General features: G+C 54.3%; 1 protein-coding gene across 1 annotated transcript in view; it reads left to right on the forward strand.

The window, feature by feature from the left end:
* The window catches only part of IGSF21 (immunoglobin superfamily member 21), a gene marked incomplete at its 3' end in the record, with an annotated part of 194,903 nt that overhangs the window by 55,187 nt on the left and 117,543 nt on the right, over positions 1 to 22,173 (forward strand). The window contains exon 2 of the mRNA XM_006034741.3: positions 19,062 to 19,174. Coding sequence (XP_006034803.3) covers positions 19,062 to 19,174 — 113 coding nt within the window. The remainder of the gene's footprint in view (positions 1 to 19,061; positions 19,175 to 22,173) is intronic.

Below are 22,173 nucleotides of genomic sequence, written 5' to 3' on the forward strand. Positions count from 1 at the left end.
CACTCTCTGTCCCTTTTTAAATAGGTAGCAAAAATTCCCACTGCTCTCTATCCAAAAAAATTAAAAAAACCCAAGAAGCTCTTCTCCCCTTGGGATGCTATCTAATCAGAGGGCTCTATTTCCATAGGTCATAATCTAATCAGAGGGTTGCACTTCGCATGTGATGTCTTTGCTGTGAAATGCAACTTCATCATAAAAGTGCAAAAGTGTTGGGGGGGGGAGGAGATAAAACCCCTCAATCCTCAAACTTCTGCAGTGTTTCCCTTGCGATACACACCAACAAATTGAAGGGATGAGGCTGATGAGTTATCTCCAAGAGGTGCAATTTCGCTGGCGTCCCTGCTGTTCTGAATGACCTTTACAATCCAATCATGGATTCAAATACTCGCAACCATTTATTTTATTTTTTTTTTTAAATGGATCAGCCGCTTGCAGACAGCAAAGCAGAGAGAGGAACCCAAGTAGGGAGTCTGTCTCCATTTCCAAAAGTCCCCTAAGTCGCGGGCGCAGCTGAGAACTGGGGTTTTGGCTCAGCCCCTGCTCTGCAACTACCCCATGGAAGAGCCTAGAGGAGCTCTCTGAATGCATTTGAAAAGAAACGTGCTGTTTCTTTTAACTCTGACAACATCTGACGGAGATCTGAAAAGTCAGCACGCAGGCACGCTGCGCAGAAGGTGAAGGCGAGCGCCGCGTAGGTCCCTGGATTGCTCCAGCATCAGAGAGCCCTTGTGCTTTGTTCTGGGACGGATCGGCATGTCTTCCGGACCCCTTGACATGGGTGTCCCCGTTGCCTTTGTGATGCACGGGGAACATCAAGCTTCACACCTCGGGGCGTGCGCCAGGTGCCTGGGCAGCTGGGAAGGGGTTGTTTTCCATCGTCGGCGTTAACCGAGCGAGTATGTTAAGAGATGCCTTTAGGTTTCTTTGACACGCAAGGGACGAGGCAGGTCTCTGGGCTTGAACGGGCTGGGGCTCGTGTCCTGCTTGACGACGATGGATGCGTTCTTCTGTGGCTCGTTTGGTACTTATTTGATCAGACTGGAAGCGTTTTAATAGAGCCTTGCCTCTTGGTTTGTAAGAGGATGCTCACCATAGAAAGAAGACCATATACCAATAGTGTGTATGCAGCAGGGCTCATTTGCTCCCCGACCCCATTACTGGAGTATCTGAGCACCTCACAACTCTTAATGCACATCCGCTTCGGAGGCAGGGTAGTGATATCATCCTTGCGTTGTAGAAAGGGAACTGAGGTCCAGAGAAAATAGGATCTGGCCAAAGTCAGAGAAGTGAGTTGCTGCCTTGCCAAAGCACCATGCTTCCTCTCTCTTTGTGCTAGTCACTGTCGTGATCAAAAGAGCTCCTTGAGCCTGTGCGGGAGCCTTTGGCAGGACCAGAGTCTCTGGTTGGCATTTTTGATTGAACATTGCACCCAAGAGACAGCGTTTTGGGCACACATGTACGCAGAATGCCATGCCAGTGTTTTGGGGGTTTCCTTCCTCCTCTCATCCTTGCAAAACCATCCCACACACACCACGCAGTGAAATGTCCCACGCACGCCGTTTTTGTAGCAGTGGAAATTTTGGGCTGAAAATGGATTGCACTTTTCAGGCAAGCCCACCCACGTAGACCTCCTGCCTCCTGTCTGACCAGAGAGAAAGCACATTTGCATCGGCGTCCGGACCCTGGGGGTCTTTTTCAGACTTCCCTGGCTCTTTAAACAGCTGCGAAGTCCTGAGAAGGACCTGAGGAGCAGAGAGGGAATGAGAAAGCGCATGCAATTCTGCGCTGTAAAAAGAGACATGCAATAGATGTCAGAGGAAATTAGTCCGGCACTGTTTCAAGGGAAGAGAGAGGCTGCATTTTGAATCCCGGGTGCAGCTTGGGTCACCTTATTATAGAAGGATGTTACAGGAACGGAGAAGGCACAGCGGAGGGCAAGGGAATGAGGGAAAGGCCTTTACTGTTTAAAAAGGTGAGAGGAACTCTGTCTCATGCTGTCTGCTAAAGAGATTAGAGGCTGGCTTCATTGCAATGACAGAGCTCAGCGAGGGATGGAGACGACAGTGGCTGTGGAGTGGGTGTCAAGTAGCGCGGTGGTCCTCAGAAAGGCACCATTAACCCACGGCGTAGCATGCGAGGTACCCGAGTGCTTTTTCTGCTTTCGGCACAGGGGAGCAGTGTGTCAGGACCCTCGCTGAGTTAATAATGGCTTTTCAGTCTCAAGCCCTGCCAGGGAGGGGAATGATCAGCATTTCCACAGGAGGCCTCTGGTTTGAGGAGCCTTGTTCATGGGAGCCCGATTTGAGACGATTTGTCAGCTCTGAGCGCTGTTACCATTGTCCGTGAGTTGGTTACCTTCCCCTCCCATCCAGTAAAGACCCTGGCGGCACTCAAATCCTTACTACTTTTGCAATAAAGCATCCATCCAGCTGCACTTCCAGCAGTCCCGAGCACCTGCTCTTGTGTTCAGAGTTGGGTAGGAGAGGGAGATGTCCACAGCCTGGTTCTTCAGGGATGCTGGGCGTAACCATCTGGGCAGCCTGGGGCAGTAGCTGCTTTGACTCGCATAGCTGGCCGTGATGGGCGGGCATGTTTCCGAGATGCACCTGAAACTCATAGCTGCTGCCGGGCCGTGAGGTAGCTCTGTCCCTCTGCAAAAGCCTGCGGCAGCTTCAGTAATATCGGGTCCTCGTGCTGAAGGACGAACCTCGCTCTGCTTGTGTGCACATGTGTTTTTGTGTGTGCATGCACGCCCTCGCACACAGGCAACATGGGATTGGCTTGGGATCTTGACTCCTAATTCAAACCTCACATAGCAGGACAGCCCCTGTGGTGCATTGTATTATATCCAGGCTACTTGTTCTGTCCGACCCCCTGCACCTTTCTGACGGGGCAGCACTATGGTTTCGGGAAGGTGGCAGACCTAGCTGCTGGCGTCCTTGCCGGCGCTGTGTGAGCCGACATGAACTCGCCCCCTCTTCCAGCAGCACCATCGGTACCCACTTGCCTGGAGGGCCAGGAGGAAGGGCTGGTGCCTGTGAACACAACTGAGTGCTAAGAAGTTTGGGAGCCCTGACACTGCTTGAAGCCATGGTGGCATCTGTATTTTGTTTGTAATGCCCATGCGGCCAAGGACTTTTATCAGTCGCATCACTCAAGAAAGGGCTAGAAAGGGCATTAGACTTTCTTCCCCACTGCCTGGGTGCAGAGCACCATCTTCATCCCTATCCTCTCCAGCCTGTCTGGGCTTGGTTTGTTGCCCACATAGCCCCAGCCACACCTCCTAGGCTGGGACTTGGGGAAGAGCCAGGGGGATCCCATCCCTTGCGCTGCAGGTGAGAAGGACCCTTCTTGCTTCTGACTTCCAGCTGTTATGCATCAAAGTAGGGGGCTGGTAGCTGAGCACCTGGGAGAAAAGTGCCAGAAAACAGCAGTCCGGTGGAAATAAGGGCCTCCATGCAACCATCGTGTGGAGGAGAGGGAGGAATCCACAGTGAGGGAGGCAGCAAGGTCTGTCCTGGTGCTGGTGAGGGGTGGGTGGGAGGGGAAGGGATGAGGATGAGTCTGTGAGCTGCTACCAGATGACTGCCTTCTCCCGCCGAGACAGCAGGGATCCTTCCCTTTGTGCACGTACGTGTGCACTTGTGCAACCATACCCATAAGCATACGCATGTGCCCCTGCTCCTGTACGTGTGTGCATGTGCAGGCACGTACGCGCAAACACTCGTGTGTGCATAAAACTCGTGCCGGGGCGGTCTCAGCCCAGGTGACCTTATCGGGGCACAGCAGCTTGGCGTCGCAATGAAGGGAAAGCGAGGTCACGCAAGCACCCAGCTCAGCCCAGACGCCAACACCAATGCAGGTGCCAGCGGGTTGGAGGCTGTTGGCTTGGACTCCCCCACCTCTCCCCTAGGCTCCGTCTGGAAAGGTGATCTCTCTTTAAAGTCCCTCTCTTCCTGGCGAGCCAGGGAGCAGATGGGCTGGTGTTTTGGTTGTGTGCTAAGTTTCCCTGCGTGCACACACGTACGCTCGCCTCCCTTCCCCCATCCGGCTTTGCTCTGCTGCTGCCAGTTCTGCTCCCCGCTGGGTCTCTTATCCATGTAATATCTCATGCATCCTCCATCTGAGGCCTTTATCCTCACGGCCCTTGATGCAGGGGAGAGGGACTTGCTAATCTAATAGGCCATTGCTGTCTCTTGTGGTTGTCGTGTATGACTCGCGTCATGCCTCAAGTTTCCTTCCCTCCTGCTCTGTGAGCTTGGGGGACGCGGGGCACAAGGGGCAAAGTGGGAAAGGGTTGAATGGATCTTTATACCAAACTCTGGGCACCGTGTGCGGGTGTCTTAGCCTCTCGAGGCCTCTGCATAGGCAGGTGAATGGAGTCTGAGCAGAAGAGGCAGCGTCAGCCTCCCCTCGCGGTGCCGGCCCTGCTGTAATCTTGGCCCTGTTTGCTCATGCGAGCATTGCTATAGCAGTGAAAGGCAGCAGCCCCCTCTTGCCGCCCCCCACCTTGTACCTGCTCAAGATGCAGAGGGGGAAGAGCTGTTTATTAAAGAGGAAAATGAAATCCTTCCTTTCCCCACTGCTGCAGACTCAGGCGGGAGGATGGGGAGAGGAAAGGGGCCAGGCCATGGCTGGCGGTGGGGATATTCCCGGCTATACCTGGTCTGGGTTGGGCAGGGACTGGATGTGGCATGGGGGCATATGTGATGGGAACAATCCTAGGGGCTGAAGGGCACCAGCGTGTCTGACCATCCTGGACACCGTCGTGTTATAGATGAGCATCAGCGCTGCGCTTGTGCTAGTCCTTTTACCCCCTGCAGCCCAGACCCCCACTTCCAGGGGGAGATGCTGTCTCATCCGCTCCCTGTCCTGCTGCCGTCCTCCTTTACTCCCCCTCGAAGCCCATTCTGCCACAAAGGACCTGGTCTCTGCTACTCATTAGAGAGCCTGCATTGATTAGGATTCCACCTGCCTGCCGCCTGCGGGGCTATGAATAAATCTCTGATCGGCAAAATGACCCCATTATCTTCCTATTGTCCCGCTGGGATTTCTGCCGAAGGCATGTGGCTCGGGCTCGTTCTATGAACCGGGGCTGGTCCCTGCGACTCGTCTTGGTCACAGAAGGCGGGAGTGCACCATCTGACCCCAAGCCCCTTCCAACGAACAGGGCTTTGTCCCGTGACTTTGAGCTCTTTTTATCCCAACCGTTTCATCTGCCAGAATCCAGCGTGGCATTATCTCTGCCTCCAGCTCTTATTGTGCATGCAGTGCACATTGGCATGTGCGTGCTTGTGGACACAAGTGTGCAAACTGGGCTGCTGAGCCATAAAAGTGCATGCCCTGTAATCCACGCACATGCATCGAGACTTCAGTGTGTGCAACATCAAAGCACAGGTGCTGTGGCAGGGATGCACAGATGTGTGTGCAACATCAAAGCACAGGTGCAATGGCTTGGATGCACAGATGTGTGTGCAACATCAAAGCACAGGTGCTATGGCAGGGATGCACAGATGTGTGTGCAACACCAAAGCACAGGTGCAATGGCTTGGATGCACAGATGTGTGTGCAACATCAAAGCACAGGTGCAATGGCAGGGATGTGTAGATGTGTGTGCAACATCAAAGCACAGGTGCAATGGCAGGGATGCACAGATGTGCGTGCAACATCAAAGCACAGGTGCAATGGCAGGGATGTGTAGATGTGTGTGCAACATCAAAGCACAGGTGCTATGGCAGGGATGCACAGATGTGTGTGCAACATCAAAGCACAGGTGCTGTGGCAGGGATGCATATATGTGTGTGTCTTCTCAGCTAGGTGTTCACAGCCACACACCACTGCGTGCACACCCCCTTATGGAGCATGATGCGTGTACATTAACATGCATACCCATGCATACACCGCACAGACATATGTCAATGCACTTTGTATGTCCTTAGGGTTGTACATGTTCTGAAGCAAACACATACTGGTTAAGTCAATGCACGAGTGTGCACTGAAACATGGAAGTGCATGTACATGTGTGAGCTGGCCTAGATGCCCACCCATGCATGCGTGTGCACACACAAACCTTTGTGACATTTGGAAGGTGTGCACATACTGATGCTGCCACGCTAACACAGGCTGATGCCTACGTGCACGTTCTCACGTGCCTGCCAAAACACACCCCTCCTCCGTGTGTGGGCACAGGCCGATGCACACGTGCGTGCAGTACACGTGCTCCTGGCTGCAGATCAGCTGGCACGGCTCGTCCTTGTTTTGCAACACAGCGCAGACCTGGAAGGAAGCAGCATTGCAAAGCGAGCGGCCCCTGCCCTGCTCGCCGGAGTTCACGCAGCACGGCCCGTCCTCCCGCTGTGCGCAAACCCGGAGTTGCGTTTTGAAGATAAAGTTTTTAATTAAAGTTGTTATTTCTCAGCCTCCTGCTGTGGGGGGGGGGGCATCTTGACAGGTGGCATCATGTGTGATAGCTGCTCCGAGGGCCGGGGGAAAGTCCAGAGCTGGAGCCTGCAAACCCTTCTGCTCACATACCAGCAGAAAGCTCCTGATGGCCACTCGGCATATTTACAGCTTGATTAAGCCATCGCTGGTATAAATGTCCAAGAGGGACAACGCCGTTCGTTACAACCTCTGGGCCTCACAGAAATGTCACACTGAATCAGCCTGCTTTCCCTTCTCCAGCAGCGGCCAAGAAGTTGTAAGAAATCCCTCAGAGTAGGCAGATGCAGAATAATCTGACCCCGAGGAAAGGTTTTCCTTGGTCCCTGTAGCCCTAACCCAGAGCTTTTGTATCATGCCCACCCCAAGGTTCGTTCTTGATCCTTATGATGCTCTTTCTGGTGGCGCTTCTTTCCACATGTGTGTCCAAGCCTTTGTAGGACCCCACTGAGCTCTTGGCAAGGGTAGAGATGCACCTTCTAGACTAACTGAAGCATCTGATGAAGTGAGCTCTCGCTCACAACAGCGTATGCCTCTCTGATTCAGTTAGTCTAGAAGGTGCAGTTCTACCCTGACTTCAGACTAACACTTCAGGTTAACCACCTCTCTGCATGACTGGAGCTCGGCTAGGTTTGGAAATGCCCCAGCTACCAGGACGAGCTTGCTGGAGACTCTCCCTTGGCTCTTCATGGTTTCCAAAGCCCTGAGCTAAAAGCCACAGCAGATGACAATATATGCTAATGGAAAAAACCCCCCAAAACTGCACCTTTTGCTCATTAGGAGCGCGACGGGTGCCTCCTGAGTCTGGGGGGGCACCCGCAGAAGCCGTCGGTGGCAGGGGATGGCCCTGTCGGAGTGGGCACGTGCCCTCCCGTGCCCCCCCTACCAGTCACCTATGCATGGAAGAATGCCGTATTGATGCAATCAGAGCTATGAGACCATTCAAGAACGTATAATGCCATCTTCGGACCCACCGATAAGACAGTCGTGGACAACAATCATCCTCGACTGCGAGGGATTGCCAAAGATTGCCGCTTTTGCAAGTAATCCCCAGCGGGGGCTTTTTAGTTCTCACTATTAAGTGCAGTGAGGTGACGTCAGGCTTTGAGGCAAGATGAAAGCTTTTTGGGGGGGGGGAGGGGAGTCAAAAAGCAAGGGTCAGACCCCTCCATAGGCCAACTCTGTCATCTGGGATGAGGGGCTTGGGAGAGAACGATGGGGAGACACCAGAAAACCGATGAAAATGAATTCACGTAGAGATTATTTGAGGTGTTGTTAGTGCTTGTGTGTCTCTGACGATCCCAAACCCACCTCTGATGAGTGTATTGCAAGGCCGGGCATATTCAGTGTTGTTAAAGCTCCAGCTCTTGGAGGCATGTGATTGTGACTGGAGATATGTGATGATACCTCGGCTTGCTTGCTTTTTTTTTTCCAAGTGAATTTGCAATCATTGTGGTTGCAGGGGAAAAAAAGCTGGAAAAAACAGCAAAGGCCCATGTCCGTTGCCTTTCTCAGTCTCCTAGTTTTGAAGCCTATATCCTCTGGTTTCATGGGTTTTGAAAGCTCCCAGCTACCAGTGACGGTGGTATCAGGGTGTCACAGGGATGCCGAATGCATTTGAAGTTCAGTCTCTGTTGTCTCTGCTTTGACATCTTCCCCTCTGCTCTGGAGCTGGTTTCATGCATGCGTCGTGAGCCGAGCTGAACTGAAAGGACCACTCGCGTGGTGCACGGGGCTGCTTGTTGAAACTCGGAGGCAGGGTGCCGTGCTTGTTCTTAGGACGCCAGCTCGACAGCCGGTTGGAGAGCTTTTAGCTGCACAGACTCTTACAAGCATCAGAGCAGATGACAAATGCTCCATTAAAAAGCCTAATTAGCAAAAGCCTGGAAGGTAGAAGGACATCTCAGGCCAATCCCAGCAGAGCACCTGCTGCAGGCAACAGGTACACGCGCGCAAATCCTGGTGTAGCATTGATCCCGACGGAGAGAGCAGGAAGGCAGAGAAGAGGGAGGGGGGTCTGTGCCTGAACCAAAATCAAAGCTTAGGAAGGATAATAGCGACGTCACTGTGGCAGCATCTCACTGAGAAAAGGCCAGGACATCATGTTCAGCAATTGCTATGGGGATCTGTGTCAACTACATCAAAAAAAAGTGAGCAGGTTTTTGGAAGGGTCCATCTGGATTTATGCTTTATTTGTTATTTGCCTGGCTTTTTTTCCCCCGCTTAGCATTTTTGGGCTGGCTCCTTTGAGAGCCGTGCATCTGTTTCTGCTGTCTCTCTTGTGTCCGCGCTCTCTCTGTCTTTCTTTTCCTCTCTCCCTTTTGCTCTGCTTTCCGTTTGAACCGGGCATCTGTTTGTCTCGTCCCCCGGTTTGAAGCGCAGGCTCGGCTTTGTCTGTCTCTGTGTTGTCGCCAGCGCTCCCTTTTGAAGGCTGCCCGGGTTTCAAGTTGCATCGAGTCCCCCCTCTTCAGCTCCTTGTAACGGCGGCGGGAGTCGTTTGCACGGAGCGTCGGCGCCTTTGTACCGGACAGGTCCTCATCTGCCGTGTTGACAGCGAGGCACTTGACGTGCTTTATTTCGTTGTCTCGTGCTGCACGGCTCTCTGGCTAAGTTGATCCCCTGCAAACTCCTCACAAGCTCTTTAATCCAGCAGGGCTTGTTGGGGAAGGATGCTGGCTCTGGTGAGCTCTGAAGGACAAGGTTTTTTACATGCCATTTGCTCCTATTCCTGCGACCCGGGATCGATCTCTCGGTGGGGAGGGTCAGAGAAGAGAAGGGAGATCCAGTGTTCCCGCTTGGGCTGGCAGCATGTGCTTAGAAACAAAGTCCTGGTGATCTTGGGTGTGTGTTAGAAAGCAGCAAATATCCTGATGAAGGGTCTTGGTGACCTACAGGATCTGAGCATCGTATTGGGCTTGTGATATCTGGGTTGTGCATGCATAATGGCTGTGGTGCCCACATAAGGTTTCAAGAAGACCATTATTATACCATAACTAAGCCCTCACTAGCACAGATATAACATGGGGACCTAACATGGTCACTTACCACAGGTATAACATAGAGACCTAACGTGGTCACTAGCACAGATATAACATGGGGACCTAATGTAGTCACTAGCACAGATATAACATGGGGACCTAACATGGTCACTAGCACAGATATAACATGGGGACCTAATGTAGTCCCTAGCACAGATATAACATGGGGACCTAACATGGTCACTAGCACAGATATAACATAGGGACCTAGCATGGTCACTAGCACAGATATAACATGGGGACCTAATGTAGTCCCTAGCACAGATGTAACATGGAGACCTAACATGGTCACTAGCACAGATGTAACATGGGGACCTAATGTAGTCCCTAGCACAGATATAACATGGGGTCTTGCTCCTAAAAGAGAGTCCTTTATAGGTTAGTAGTGGTGGGGCTATGTACCTGAGCTGGCCTGGCTGAGTAGCTGCCTGAGGATGGTAGCAAGCAACAGGCTCTCCCCATCAGCACATGGACAGGTCCAGCATGAAGCGGCCTTACTTAACCTTTTTCCATGATGGTTGCTGGTGTGGACTTCATCCAGGAGTCCAAGGAAAAAGCCTGGACACAAGACTACACAACAACATTTAGATCTAAGGAGACTTAACTTGGTGCAGCAATTATAGATACCTTGGTCAGGCTTAGAACAGAGAAGCCTGTATTTAAGACCTGGTATAACACCTCAAAGGTTTTCTTTTCTGTGGGGACGGGGATTGTTGTTCAGGCTTAGTGACCTAGAAGCAAATCTAGAATGACTGAGCAAAGGAAATTGAGAAGAGAGACCATTTTTGCATTAGAAAGGGCTAGACTAAAAGGTGGCGGAGGCAGCTGGGAGACAGGGGTTTCAATTAAAATCCAGCATGCATGGGTTTGGGTGGAGGCAGGGTGAGCGGTACAGAATTGAATCTGGAGCAAAGGAGGTCGATTTAGGGAGAGGCCAGGGTGGGTGGGTGTCTTCTCTGTCGAGTCTGTCCTACATCTACCTCCTGTCTATCCCAGGACCCCTGAAACTCCCACGCTAGCTCCACGGGGCATTAGCCATAGAAAACCACCTCCAAAAAACAGAGCTGCTGGCTGCCGGGCACTCCTGGCCCAGCCTCGATTGCCAGCTCCAGGGGCCGAGACTGCTGCCCACACGGCATCCTAAGGGAGCCTCCCCTGCTCCGTGCTCCAGCCGCCCAGGAGACGGCCGCGGGCCCTTCCCCTCCCTCTCCCTCTCCCTCTTTCTCTCTCTCTCTCCCCATGCCATGTATATATTTTTCTAATCACTCCGGCGGCTGATCGTTATCTGGCTTTGCGCGAGAGCGAAAGAGACTCTGTGTCAAACCTTGAAAAATGACTTTTCCAGCCGCCTCTCTCCCTCCTGAAAAGAGGCGCCACACTTCAAGCATACCAATCGCTCCGCTCCTCCGGAGCTGGGCGGCGTGTGCAAGGATTGCAAAGAGCCTCGCCAAGGTCACCGCCAGGCAGCCCTGTGCCAGCGAGGAGCCAGGAGGGCAGGGCAGCTGATGGCCTCCTCCCTTCCCCAGCTCGGTGCATCCCTGCTTCAGTGTGTAGGCACCGGAGCCGGGACGGAGGAACCGCAGGTGGAGATCTCCGATTCAGCGAGAGCAACCTGGGGTCTGTGGACCCCGGGGTCCGTGCGAGATGGCTGTGATCGATCCAAAATATGTGAACCCCCACGCTTGCCATTCAAAAGGGTCCATGCCGCTCTTCAAAACTTCCAGAGGGGTCCACACATAAAAAAAAGGTGGAAACCCACTGAGCTAGGGGAAAGACTGGGCAGGTTGAGACTGGGCACGTTGCCCCAATGGGTGACTTGTACCCTGCATGCAGCTGGATTTGGACACCTCCCTGGTGCAGACAGACAAGACTGTCCAGAGACCGCGCTTTCCGTCGCTGTCGTTTTCCAATGCTCAGCACCCGCACCGGGCTTGGATCCTCCAAAGAGTTCATCTCCCCCGCCAGCGCCTTTAAAACCAGGCTGCGCCACACTCAGTTTTCCCAGTTAGCTCCACTGTGGGTGGCAGCCCATCAAATGCCACCGATATAAATGCACCCCCTTCCTCTGCTCTTTGGGCCTTGCCTGAATCAGCATGGACATGGGGTAATATGTGAGCATCGGGAAGGGAGCTCAGCACCCAGCGTGACGAGCCCCGTTCAATGTGGAGGCAGCAAATATGGATGAGGCCGTCGGCTGCAGCTTGCCTGAAATCGGGGAGCTGCACCGCGGGAACGTGCTGCCTGACTACAGTTTAGCCTGTCTATACTAGCAGAGGCTGACATCGGAGCAGGTCTGCAGAGCCTGGTTAGAGCGCTAGCATGGGGGTTCGGCCCATTTGAGTCCAATTCTTGTCTTGCCCCTGCGTGACCTTGGCCAACTCACTTGATGGCTCTGGGCCTGCAGCTGTATAATGTGGACAGGAGCACTTCTGTCCTCATGGAGCGTGTTTTTGGCTAAACGCATCAAAGGCTGAAGAGGTCTCGCATCCAACAGCAACACAAGCCTAGGACGGAGAGATTCTGCGCACTGCGTTGCCTCCGGGGGAATTGCTCTGGTTTTTCAGGGCGGTGCATGACAGGATGGGGTCAAGACCAGACTGTGTTCCCCGGACTCGCTGGGTAACACTGGGAAAGCTGGTAGACGCCTTATGCCGCACTTCGCCCACCTCGGAAGGACGGTAGGAGTCTGTTTGGCACCTCCTTTTTGGCAAATGGCTTACTAATCGTGTGTAAAGCTCTTTGGGTGCGAGGCACTGTGAAAATTCAACGATTTAATAATACGCGCGCACAACCCCTAGCTCAGTGGATTCCCGGGCCAGGCACTACCCAAATACACTCATCACAACGGGAACAATACTGACAAATAAATAGCAGAGCTTGCAGTCTTCCTGATGCCCCTGGCATCCAAATGACCTCCCCTTGAATGGGTGACGTGTCTCTCGGTCATATTACAGAGGGAAATGCAATCATTATCTTTTGCCACCTGGCAGCTCTGATTCCACCGCCTCCTTTATTGCTTAATCACTCCCGTTGATCTGTAACAGAAAGGCGTAATCTTGTCCGGCTGGCTCCCAACATGTGCGAACAAACAGGCCAAGTTTTATCACGCGTCTCAGCCCTGCTTTGGCCCTCTGTCCCCCACGGTGTTGTCAGATAAGGCTCTAATACTTCAGCTCTTTCATTCTGGCACCACACCAGCGCTCGGGGAGGAAGCCCTGCGTGCCAGGCCGATCCGTCGAGCAGCGCGAGATAAAGCGGTGATACCTGGTGTTTGTAAGCTGTACCCACGGCCGTCTGCCCTGCCTTTTCCAATCAGGGGTGCACTGCTTTTATCGATGATAAAAAAAGGGGGGGAATGGCAAAATCAGAACTGGAAACCAGGCAGCCTGGGGGCACGTCTGGTCCAGCGGGCATGACATGGGCTTGGTGTTAAGAGACCTTTGTTTCTAGTCCTGGCTCTGCCACGAAGCTCGTCTTGAGCCGAAAGCAAGTCACCCCCCATCTCTTTTCCGCTTGTGATCTTTGTCTTGCCTTCCTCTTATTGTGTTTGTCCAGCATTTGCCACTATGGGACCCTGTTGTCAACTGGGAATGGTAGGCATTGGCATTGGCATTGCCCAAGAAACGAATCGTTTCATTTTTCTCTCTGCGTCGGGGATTTCAGCAAACCCCCAAGCACAGGGCTAGCTGTAGTGGTGGGATTGACCACCGGTAGCTGAGGCTTTATGCTAGGCTTACAAAGGTGCTTTAGTGAAGGTTGCTCTAGTTTGCAGTGGTGTTAGGGCCTTGACTTGATGTCCTAACCTTGGGCAAGCTCCGTGCCTCAGTTTCCCCTTCTGTAAGATGCAGACAATGCGACTGATCTCTTCCAGATCGGCGGATGAAAAGCGGTCTCCCCAGGCTGTGTGTAGGAGGAGGAATCCCCCAGCTTGAGGACTCCAGGTACTTCAAGTAGGGTGCCTGGGAGCTGTGGCATCCACAGTTAGAGACCCCTTTGAGCGCTGGGCCTTGGCAGCTTTCCCAAGGTCGCACATCGAGTCAGAGTCTGAGCCAGGCTTAAAGGGGAGGACTTCCAAGTTTGACAGTCCTAGGCTCAGTCCCCAGACCACGCTGCTTTTTCTTTCGCAGCAGGCACATGTCTGCAGCCCGTTTCTGCAGGGCACGGTATAGATTTATTAACTAAATCTGTAGCAGCGTGTTTTACAAATCATAGATTCATAGAGAACAGAGCTGGAAGGGACCTCGGGAGGTCATCTAGCCCATCTCGCTCCCCTAAAGCAGGAGCGGCCCTGCCTAATCCACTCCCAGCAGATGGTTTTGTCTCACCTGCTCTGAAAAACTCCCCGCGATGGATCCCACGGTCTCCCTTGGGACCGTCTCCGTGCTGCCTTTCAGTCGCTTGCTAGTAGCAAACACCCTTCCCGGTAGAGCAGCCGAACTCGCCTCCCCTTCTCCTTTTCACGTTGTCCTCTCCGCTGCAGCTCGGGCGTCTGTACCACCCTCCACGCCTCTCTGCTCGTCATCTTGACAACTCCATTTGGAAACCTGTTTGCATTTCTCGAAGCAAACAACATCCCTTGCTTTCTCCACGTTGCTTTTTCAGGATGAGACGGCAGATTCAGGGAACCATTTAAAGTAAATAAGCCCACCGCTGTCCTCTGTGCATTTATAAAGCGATCTGAGCTGCAAGCCAGCCGTCTCCGCGGGTGAATCGGTGGTGATGTACCATGAGTTTGTCAGGGAGGGGACCGGAGCCAGGGTTTCCAGTCTGGTCCATCCCCAGCTGACAGCTGTTTGGTCGTGGCCGGAAAGTGGAGGGGAGCTAACACACCCTGGGGTGCGTATTGGCAAGAGAGGGGACGGAAAGGACCGAGGGGAGAAGGTTAAGGGAGTTGCAAAGAGGTGAAGCAGGCAGTAGGTTTCTGGCAGAGCTGGGGCTGAGCCCTCCTCGTCCTCAGGGCCCTGCCCCATCTCCCAGCTGTTGCACAACTCGAGAGGTTTGACTGAAATACAGATTCCCTTTCCTCCCTCGCTCCTGTCAGCACAGCTGCCCCCGGGGGCTTTACCCAACCTGGTCTTGTGTAGGGCAGGAGGATGAATTGGAGCCGGATGAAAGGGAATCCCGGCCGGTCCCCGCCACGAGCGACTCGGAGTCCCCCGGAGGGATTCGGAGACCGTTCTGCCAGCAGGTGAAGGATGGCTTTCAAACGGTTCCTCCTCAGCGTGGCACGGTAATTGCTTTGTTGTAATAATATTTATTACAATCGTAATTACGGATCTACCCTAGCATGGAGGGAATGTCATAACCGCCCCGATACCAGGATTTATCTTCGTGAGCTCGTGGTGACCTCATCGCTCCGGGGTGGCACGGTACAGCGCTCCCGGTATCGAGTGCCGATAAATTCCCCGTAGCTCAGACTTCTTGATTTGCACAGGACGTGGCCCGCGATGCTAGCCTAGGGACTTGCACACTGCCCCTTGGAGCTCGCTGCCTTCACCGCCCCCTGCTTCTTTCACCGTCGACCTGTCCGTGGCCGCTGAGCAAACATCTCCAAAATTGCTCCGGAGTATTTGCTCAAATAAAAACGTCAGGGCTGTTTGGTTGGCTTGGCCGGGCAGAGATTTTGCAAAGCAGCGAGGCCCTCCTTGGTCATCAAAGAGCGATCCTCGGCCTCGTCTGCATCTGGATTTGAACCCGGAGCTGAAAGCATGCGCTCTCGTAAGGGCCGGACCGCTGTCGGTAGCTGAAACTTTAGGGGCACATCGGTGTCTTTAAAAACGTGGCCCTGAACCGCCACTCAGTATTGAGCCAAGCCTCGGAGAGAATAAGGGACTTGGCTAAGGTGTCACTTGTGGAAATGCAGGCCGGAGAGCATAGGCAGCAATGGGAGTCAGAGACAAAGCGTGGGACAGATCCTGCGCCTCTTGACCCAAATCTCCCCTCCCCGATAGTGGTTCCCAGATAAGAAAAGGACAGGGTGAAATGGGACGGAGGGACCGGGCGAGCGGCGCTGCTCACTAATTTGCCATGTGAGTACAGCGTGCCAGGAGCCCCTGATGCCCCCGCAGAGATTTATTCCTCTTTCCTCCCCGCGTGCCTCCGCTGTATTCTTAAATATTGCCGGCTATTTTGCTGAACGGATCTTAATAGGAGCGGCATAAATGTTGTCAGAGATACAGGAGGGAGAGTGATGGTGGCCACGTGTCCGAGGGGAAAGGGTGGCATAAGCTCGTACCATCAAAGCCAGAGCTGCTGTGGTCACTGCGATGCGAGAACATCTCTTCATTATTCCCCCTCCCCTCGGCCTGAGTCCTCGCTTTGGTCGCCCCCCAGTAGTTTCCAGTAGCCGTGGCCCCCCTCATGCCACTCTTCATGTTCCTGAAGAAGGGCGACCCACCACGGTGGCAAAGCCCAGGTGTGCGCGTGGAGCCGATGCAGCGTGCTGCCTGGGAACGTGGCACGGCGGGAGCCTCAAGAGCCCTCGCTATCTTTTCCCCGTCCTCTAGCAGATCGCTTGTTTGATCTGGAAGGTTTTGCTGTCAGGGCCAATTACCAGCGGCTGCTTAACGCAGGCCTGTTTTCCTCCTCCGCCCCCTCCCTCGCTGCTCTTTTTTTCCTTGCTTCGGCTGGGCTGATGTGAAGGTAACAAGTGCAACGTGGCTGTGGCGCTTCGAGGAAGAAGGCTCCTTGCCTTTCAACTGCGAGTGCCGACTAAATTCAAAGGCGGGCTTTCATCTCTTTCATCGAGCCCCGCGCTGACCCCTCCAGCACCTCCGTGAAGGATTTGCCGGCTGGCTTGGGTCCCCGCCGCCGTTCCCCTTGCTCGGTTTTGTTCCTACCACGGCGCGTTTCAATCGAGTCGCCGCCGGCGTGGTTTTGTAACTGAGAAATGTGCAACCAGGGGAACTCCCTGCTGCAGGAGGCTCCCAGCTCCACCACAGCCGTGAAAGGCAAATGCAAGGGGCTTTCGGGGCGCAGGCTGGCAGGTGGGATCAGGAGGAATTTACCTCTGTCTTGTGTTTGGCTGTCTTGGGTTTGCATCCCCTCCTTTGCAGCAGAAAGGACTGGTCATTGCTAGAGGCAAGCTGTCCAGCTAAACCGGGTGTTTTGCAATTCCTAATGAGGCTGGCAATGAGATGAGCTGGGTTTAGGAGGGTTAGTGGACTCAGGAGGCTCAGAGTAGCTGGAGGTGAATAGTTTGTGTATCTTCCACCTCTGCCCCCCAAGGGACCCAGAGCTACTGAGATGCCATCCGTCAACCAGGAGCAGGGACACGAATGCCCAGTGATGGACAGAGCCCGGGCAGGTGCAATTTCCCCTCTGAGCAAATCTGGCGGTGGGCAAATACTGTCATGATAGGGAGTGAACGGTCTCTCCCTGCCCACTTGGTGCCTCGGGGTCATTGCTCTGAGGATGCTTTCCTCACCTGGCTTTGCCCCTTGCCCAAGAATAGCAAAGAGCGGGGAGGAAATAGCAAGGGGGGAGCAGCCGTGCGAATGCAGAGCGGGGAGGACTCGCGATGAGGTGGGGCAGGACGCAGAAACCTCCCTTCTAAGACTGAGACTGCCAGCCTCATGTCATGGCCCGAAAGCAGTGCAAACTGGACTGGTCCCGGCCCCTTGGCGTCCGTGCTGGCCTAAACCGGGAGGGGAAGGAGACGTGGTGCTGCCAGCTGCACGTCCACGGGCACGCAGCTATCAGGGCAGGTGCTGTTCAAGCCCAGGTAATGTCCAGGGGGAGAGGTCCGCCCGGACAACTCCTCCGCGCCAGCTTCCCTGGTCTCCTTGAAGCACGTGGCCCCCTCCCGTGGCTGCTGCAACACGAAAGCCTGGGCACCTTTATGAAGCACCTGGACAGCAAACCCGACTCGGGCTGTGTAACTAATAGGGAGCCACGTGACACCTTTCCAAGCAATCACACTTGGCATCACCATCTGGGGGGGATAATTAATCCTGAGATTCACCTTGAGAGGAGACAGGAGATGTAATTCAGCCTAGTCCTTCCACCACGGTGCCCATTGCACCATGTCTGCCGGCCTTAAAGAGACAGCACCTCCTTATAAGCTTTGGGGGATATTTCCATGGGAGGGGAGAGGGGCTTTAATGGTCCTCATTGTTGGGGCCTTTAAAAATAGGGTTTTGGGAAGTCCTCAAGACTGACCACGTGGCTCTTTGGAGGGGAGCTCCCCTTGATGTCAGTGGGAGCAGAGCTTGGCCGGCACCGAATGCTGCAAGGGCAGAGACTCTCCTGCAACGCAGCAGCATGGGCAGCTCTCTGCCCAGCACGGTGCTGACACCCACTTTGGTGGCGAGGGCTCAAGGCACCTGCCAGACCTGCCAGGGACTCCAGTGACCCAGCTGCACGGTGACCAAAGCCCTCCTGGCCACGGTGTCTAGTGCAGCTGTGGCCTCATCCACCATCTCAGGGCAGCTGCTTGGTGCCCCTGCAGCCTGGGAGCATTTCGGGTGCCAGGCTGGTCCGTGCTGGGATTTGCCTAGAGTTAGCCGCACATCAGTGTATTACGGAGGGCCTAAGACTCAGCATGGAGGAGCTTGCGTGTTATGGGGATGGGAAGGGGAGTTGACATGGCAGGGCTTCTGCAGGGATGCAACGGGTATATAAGCTCCCTTTCTTCTTCACGAAAACCTCCATGTCATGGGCACCCCATGCCAGACACTGTGGAGTCTCCTTATCACCAGCGAGTCTCAAAGGCAGAGTGAAGGATAGATGAATGAAGCTCTGGTCCCTGCGGTGAGACGCGTTTCTCACCCCATGCTTCTCAGCTGCCTGGAGCACAGGCTCCCTGCTGGAAAGGCTGGAGGCAATGCCTTTCCCTGCGCCCTTTTTCTTCTGGTGCTGGGGGAAATCTGGAGCGGACCCACTGATATCAGTGCTGTTGGGGCAGGGATCAAAAGTAATACACAGCAAGGACCTTGTGTTTTAACAGTATGACTCAATCTGAGCCGAGCATCCGGGCTGTTCAGCTAACAGACGGTGAACCGGACACCGATGAGAACATGCACGCTCAACGCTGGGTTGTGCTGTAGCCTGCCTGGCCTTTGGCAGCTGCCAGCTCTTGCAATTGTTACGGTGGATCTTGTGGTCCTTGGCATTTGCCTTGAAGCCACGTGCTTGCATATGAACTGCCCCATTGGCAGGGAAAAGGCCTAGACCCCAGGTGCCAAACACAACCATAACCCTACATGTATGCTGTTTTCAAAAATCATCATTTTAAAGCCAGTCTCCTGATTTCAGGAGTCCTGAGCCCTGTCTGGGGGTGGCTGGGATGTGTATGGCTCCGTTTGGGAAGTCTGGGGCTGCAATACTGAATGCATGGATGAAGGGTGGACTTTGGATCTGGTGGAAACAACACGCTTGAGGGCAGAGGAGGTGGGATCAGGCCTCAGGGAGGCCAGCTGGAGCGTATAGTTGTTTTATGTGTACGTCAAAGGGAGAGGGAAAGCAGCTAGGAGAGCACCGTGGTATGCATTGGGAAACCCCAGTGTTGGGAGGGAAGGGGTTTCTAGCTTGCCCCCAGTCTTTCCCATTGACTTATGTCCTCTTCCTTTCCTCTGTCTCTCCCAGGTTACCTGACCGTCAGCATCGAGCCGCTCCCGCCCGTGGTGGTGGGCGATGCCGTGACTTTGAAATGTAACTTCAAGACGGACGGCAGGATGCGGGAAATCGTCTGGTACCGGGTAAGTGGCTCTTGGCTACCTCCTCTACCGCACCCTCCGGGGAGAGGGACAGGAGCAGACAGGCTGCTCTTCCCAGGCCTGATGTAAGGTTGGAGCCGCGCAGCGGAGGGATGTCAGAGGAAACGGCAGACAGATTTCTCAGTGATGGAAATATTGATTCTGCAGCCGGAGCTGCTGCGTCCGATCCACTGCCCTTGCAGTGACAGAGCGCCCTGCGGGAAGGAAAGAAATGATGGGTGGAAGGGAAGGCATTTTTGAGACGGTCCCTCGGGATGCTCTGACACCCACTCCAGTAGTTTTGTGAGGCTCTCTTGGTGGATTCGGACACTTGGCAGCTTGGATTTGGGGCTGGGGAATGGGGCAAAGAGAGGGAGGGAATTGGGAGCCCCGGTCCAGGGAGACGGCTCCCATGCAAACCACGGATCTGCTCTGTCTGTTTGCAGGGCGCAGGGGGTTTGCATCTGGGGGTTTGTAGTTCAATGTAGCTGCCACGCTGGGATCTGGCGTGGGCCCTTCCCAGCCGTTGGATCTGGGAGTTCCCAGCTAGTTCTGCTCCATCCCAAATCTGTCGTGAGAGTCGCAAACCAGCCCCTTTCTCAGTTCCCTGGGGTGGAAAAATGCCCTGCCTGCTAGTGAGTCAGGAGGCCTGGCTTCAAAGCCACCTTTAGACCAAGTGCTGGGCCGCTGGCAGCTCACAAGGACAAGCCTGGGGCAAGGGAGAGGGGTCTGCACTTTGACTCCTGGGTCCAGAGCCAGACACAGGCATGGGCAAACCAGGTGGCCGCCCAGACAGAAAGGGGACCTGAAAATGGTAATTTTTGCATTATTATCATCATTATCTCTGGCAACGGGGCTGCCTGGATGACTTAGGTGGGCCAAAGTACAGCATGGAGAGAGCCTGCTGTGAGCCTGGGGGTGGAGAGAGCTTTCCACCTAGCTACCCCGCCGCATCAGCAGGTCCCGGTGCGCCTCTGGGGACAGGGCCAGCGGGGTCGCGGTCCTGTGCATCCTGGGACTGAAACTGAGCTGGTGGCTGTAGCTCCCTGGTGGGCGAGCACCCAGCCGGAGCTGTTCCCTCCTGTTCTTGACGGCTCCGTCCATCTCGCTGCGCGAGCGTTTGAACGGAAATCAAACTCGCCGTCTAGCCGTCCTTCCCTGGGAGCAGATGGAAAACACTTCACGGGGGCGGGCGGTCGCGATGTGTGCTCGGGGAACCGGGTGTCGGAGCCCAGGCTGTACGGTGAAGCGTCATCAAGCAGCGTTCATCTAACTAGCCAGCAAATCTGGCAGTCGTCAAAGGGAGAGGGTCGTAGTGCTGGGTCAAATGGAGCAGCTCCGGCTTCTTTCACGCCGGCTGTGCCGATGCCCCGCAGTCCTGGCACGCAGCCCGTGCTGCTATTCCAGTCCTGCGTCTCTCACCCAGAGCCACTGGTGACCCCCAGGCCTGGCTTGCTGCCACCCTGCTGCTCCAGCCCGTGCTGAGCCCCCTGCACACTTCATCGCAGCTCCCCTGGTCATAGGGGCTTCTCAGTGCAGCCCCGTCGTGGCCTGTGGCCCTCCCCACTATGAGGAAGACTAATGCATCTGCAGGCTGTCTTACAGTGGTGTGTGGTCATGGGCTGGTATGCTGGAGCAGAGGTCTGTCCTGATGCTGCCTGTCCGACCTGGTGTACGGGGGGATACGGCTGGCGTGCTAACCCACGCTGTCACTTAGCACCCCAAAACGCAAACCCACCATGCAGGGAATGCACTGGGTTAGCTTCATCCCTGGGGTGCTTCAGTGGGGCTCCACCAAACTTGATTTTGGCCCACAGACTTTTCACCCCCAAAAGATTAACCCTAACATGAGTCCCTCCCAGCCCCGGCTGCTGTCTCCAAAGTGCCCAGGTTGGCTGCCTTTGGGAGAAATCAGTCCAAAAAGTGCAGAGGACGTAAGGTTAGGCTCTGCATTCAAGGCTGGGAGGGTGCAGCAAATTTGCATTGGAGACAGTGGATTGCATTTGCTGTTTTACAACCAGGGGGACCCGTTCTCTTTTTTCCATTCGAGGCTTGTTTGCAGATTTTCCTCACCCCCACGGAGTGCAGCCAGCGTGCACGAGGGACGGTGAGAAATCCACCGTGAGGGGGATGGAGGGATGTGCATGTGTTCATGATCCATGCGTGTGTGACACTGCTCTGCATGTGTGTGTAGGTCTGTGCATAAGACGTGGGTCCATGCACAAGTGTGTGTGAGCCCTGCATGCAGGCACACAAGCGCGAGGTCTGTGAGTGTGAGAGAGGCACGCATGGTCATGTGATCCATGTGGGTATATGCCGGCATGTTTGCCCCTCTCTTTGTCGTGTCCGTGCCGATGTGAGAACAGCGTGTGTGGATGCGTGGGACCCCCGAGCGTGCGGGTGTGATCCGTATGATCACGTCCGTGTGTGATGTATTTGATTCTTTATGCTTGCACACCTGGTGTGAGCTACGCATGTGCCTGTGGATGTCAAAGAGCAAGATCAGTGTCTCAGAAAGAAGCCCCTCTCTTATTAACAAATTGTCTGTGATCTCATTTAGCTCCAACTGACCTGGCCAGCAGAGAAAGCCAAAGGTCTGCGTATATCACAGAAACCTATTAAAGCTTTGTGGAGGATCATGGGAATTTAGCTTTGCCTAATCACGGCACTGTCTTTGTGTCTCTCAAATTGTCCCGAAGGCTTTGGTGGCTGCTGCCCTGGGGTCACCATAGGCAGCATGTGTCTGGAAGGCAGAGAGATCTCGATACCGTGATGCATCCTTTGGTCCATAGCATCCCCCGTTGCAGCTCTCAGGTCCCAGGTGTATGCATGCCTCATTAAAGCCACCAATGTGGATTTACCTGGGGGTTTTTTTTGTTCTTTTGACTCGAAAGCTAATACATACTTCATACAGCAAAAGCAGACATATAGGAAATGATGGGAGAGTGGAGGGGGTGCTGTCCAGGGGAAATGGGTCCAGAGACTTGGGAAGTACAGAGGGG

The sequence above is a fragment of the Alligator sinensis genome, unplaced genomic scaffold (genome assembly GCF_000455745.1).
Source record: "Alligator sinensis unplaced genomic scaffold, ASM45574v1 scaffold1782_1, whole genome shotgun sequence".
Classification (NCBI taxonomy): Eukaryota; Metazoa; Chordata; order Crocodylia; family Alligatoridae; genus Alligator; species Alligator sinensis.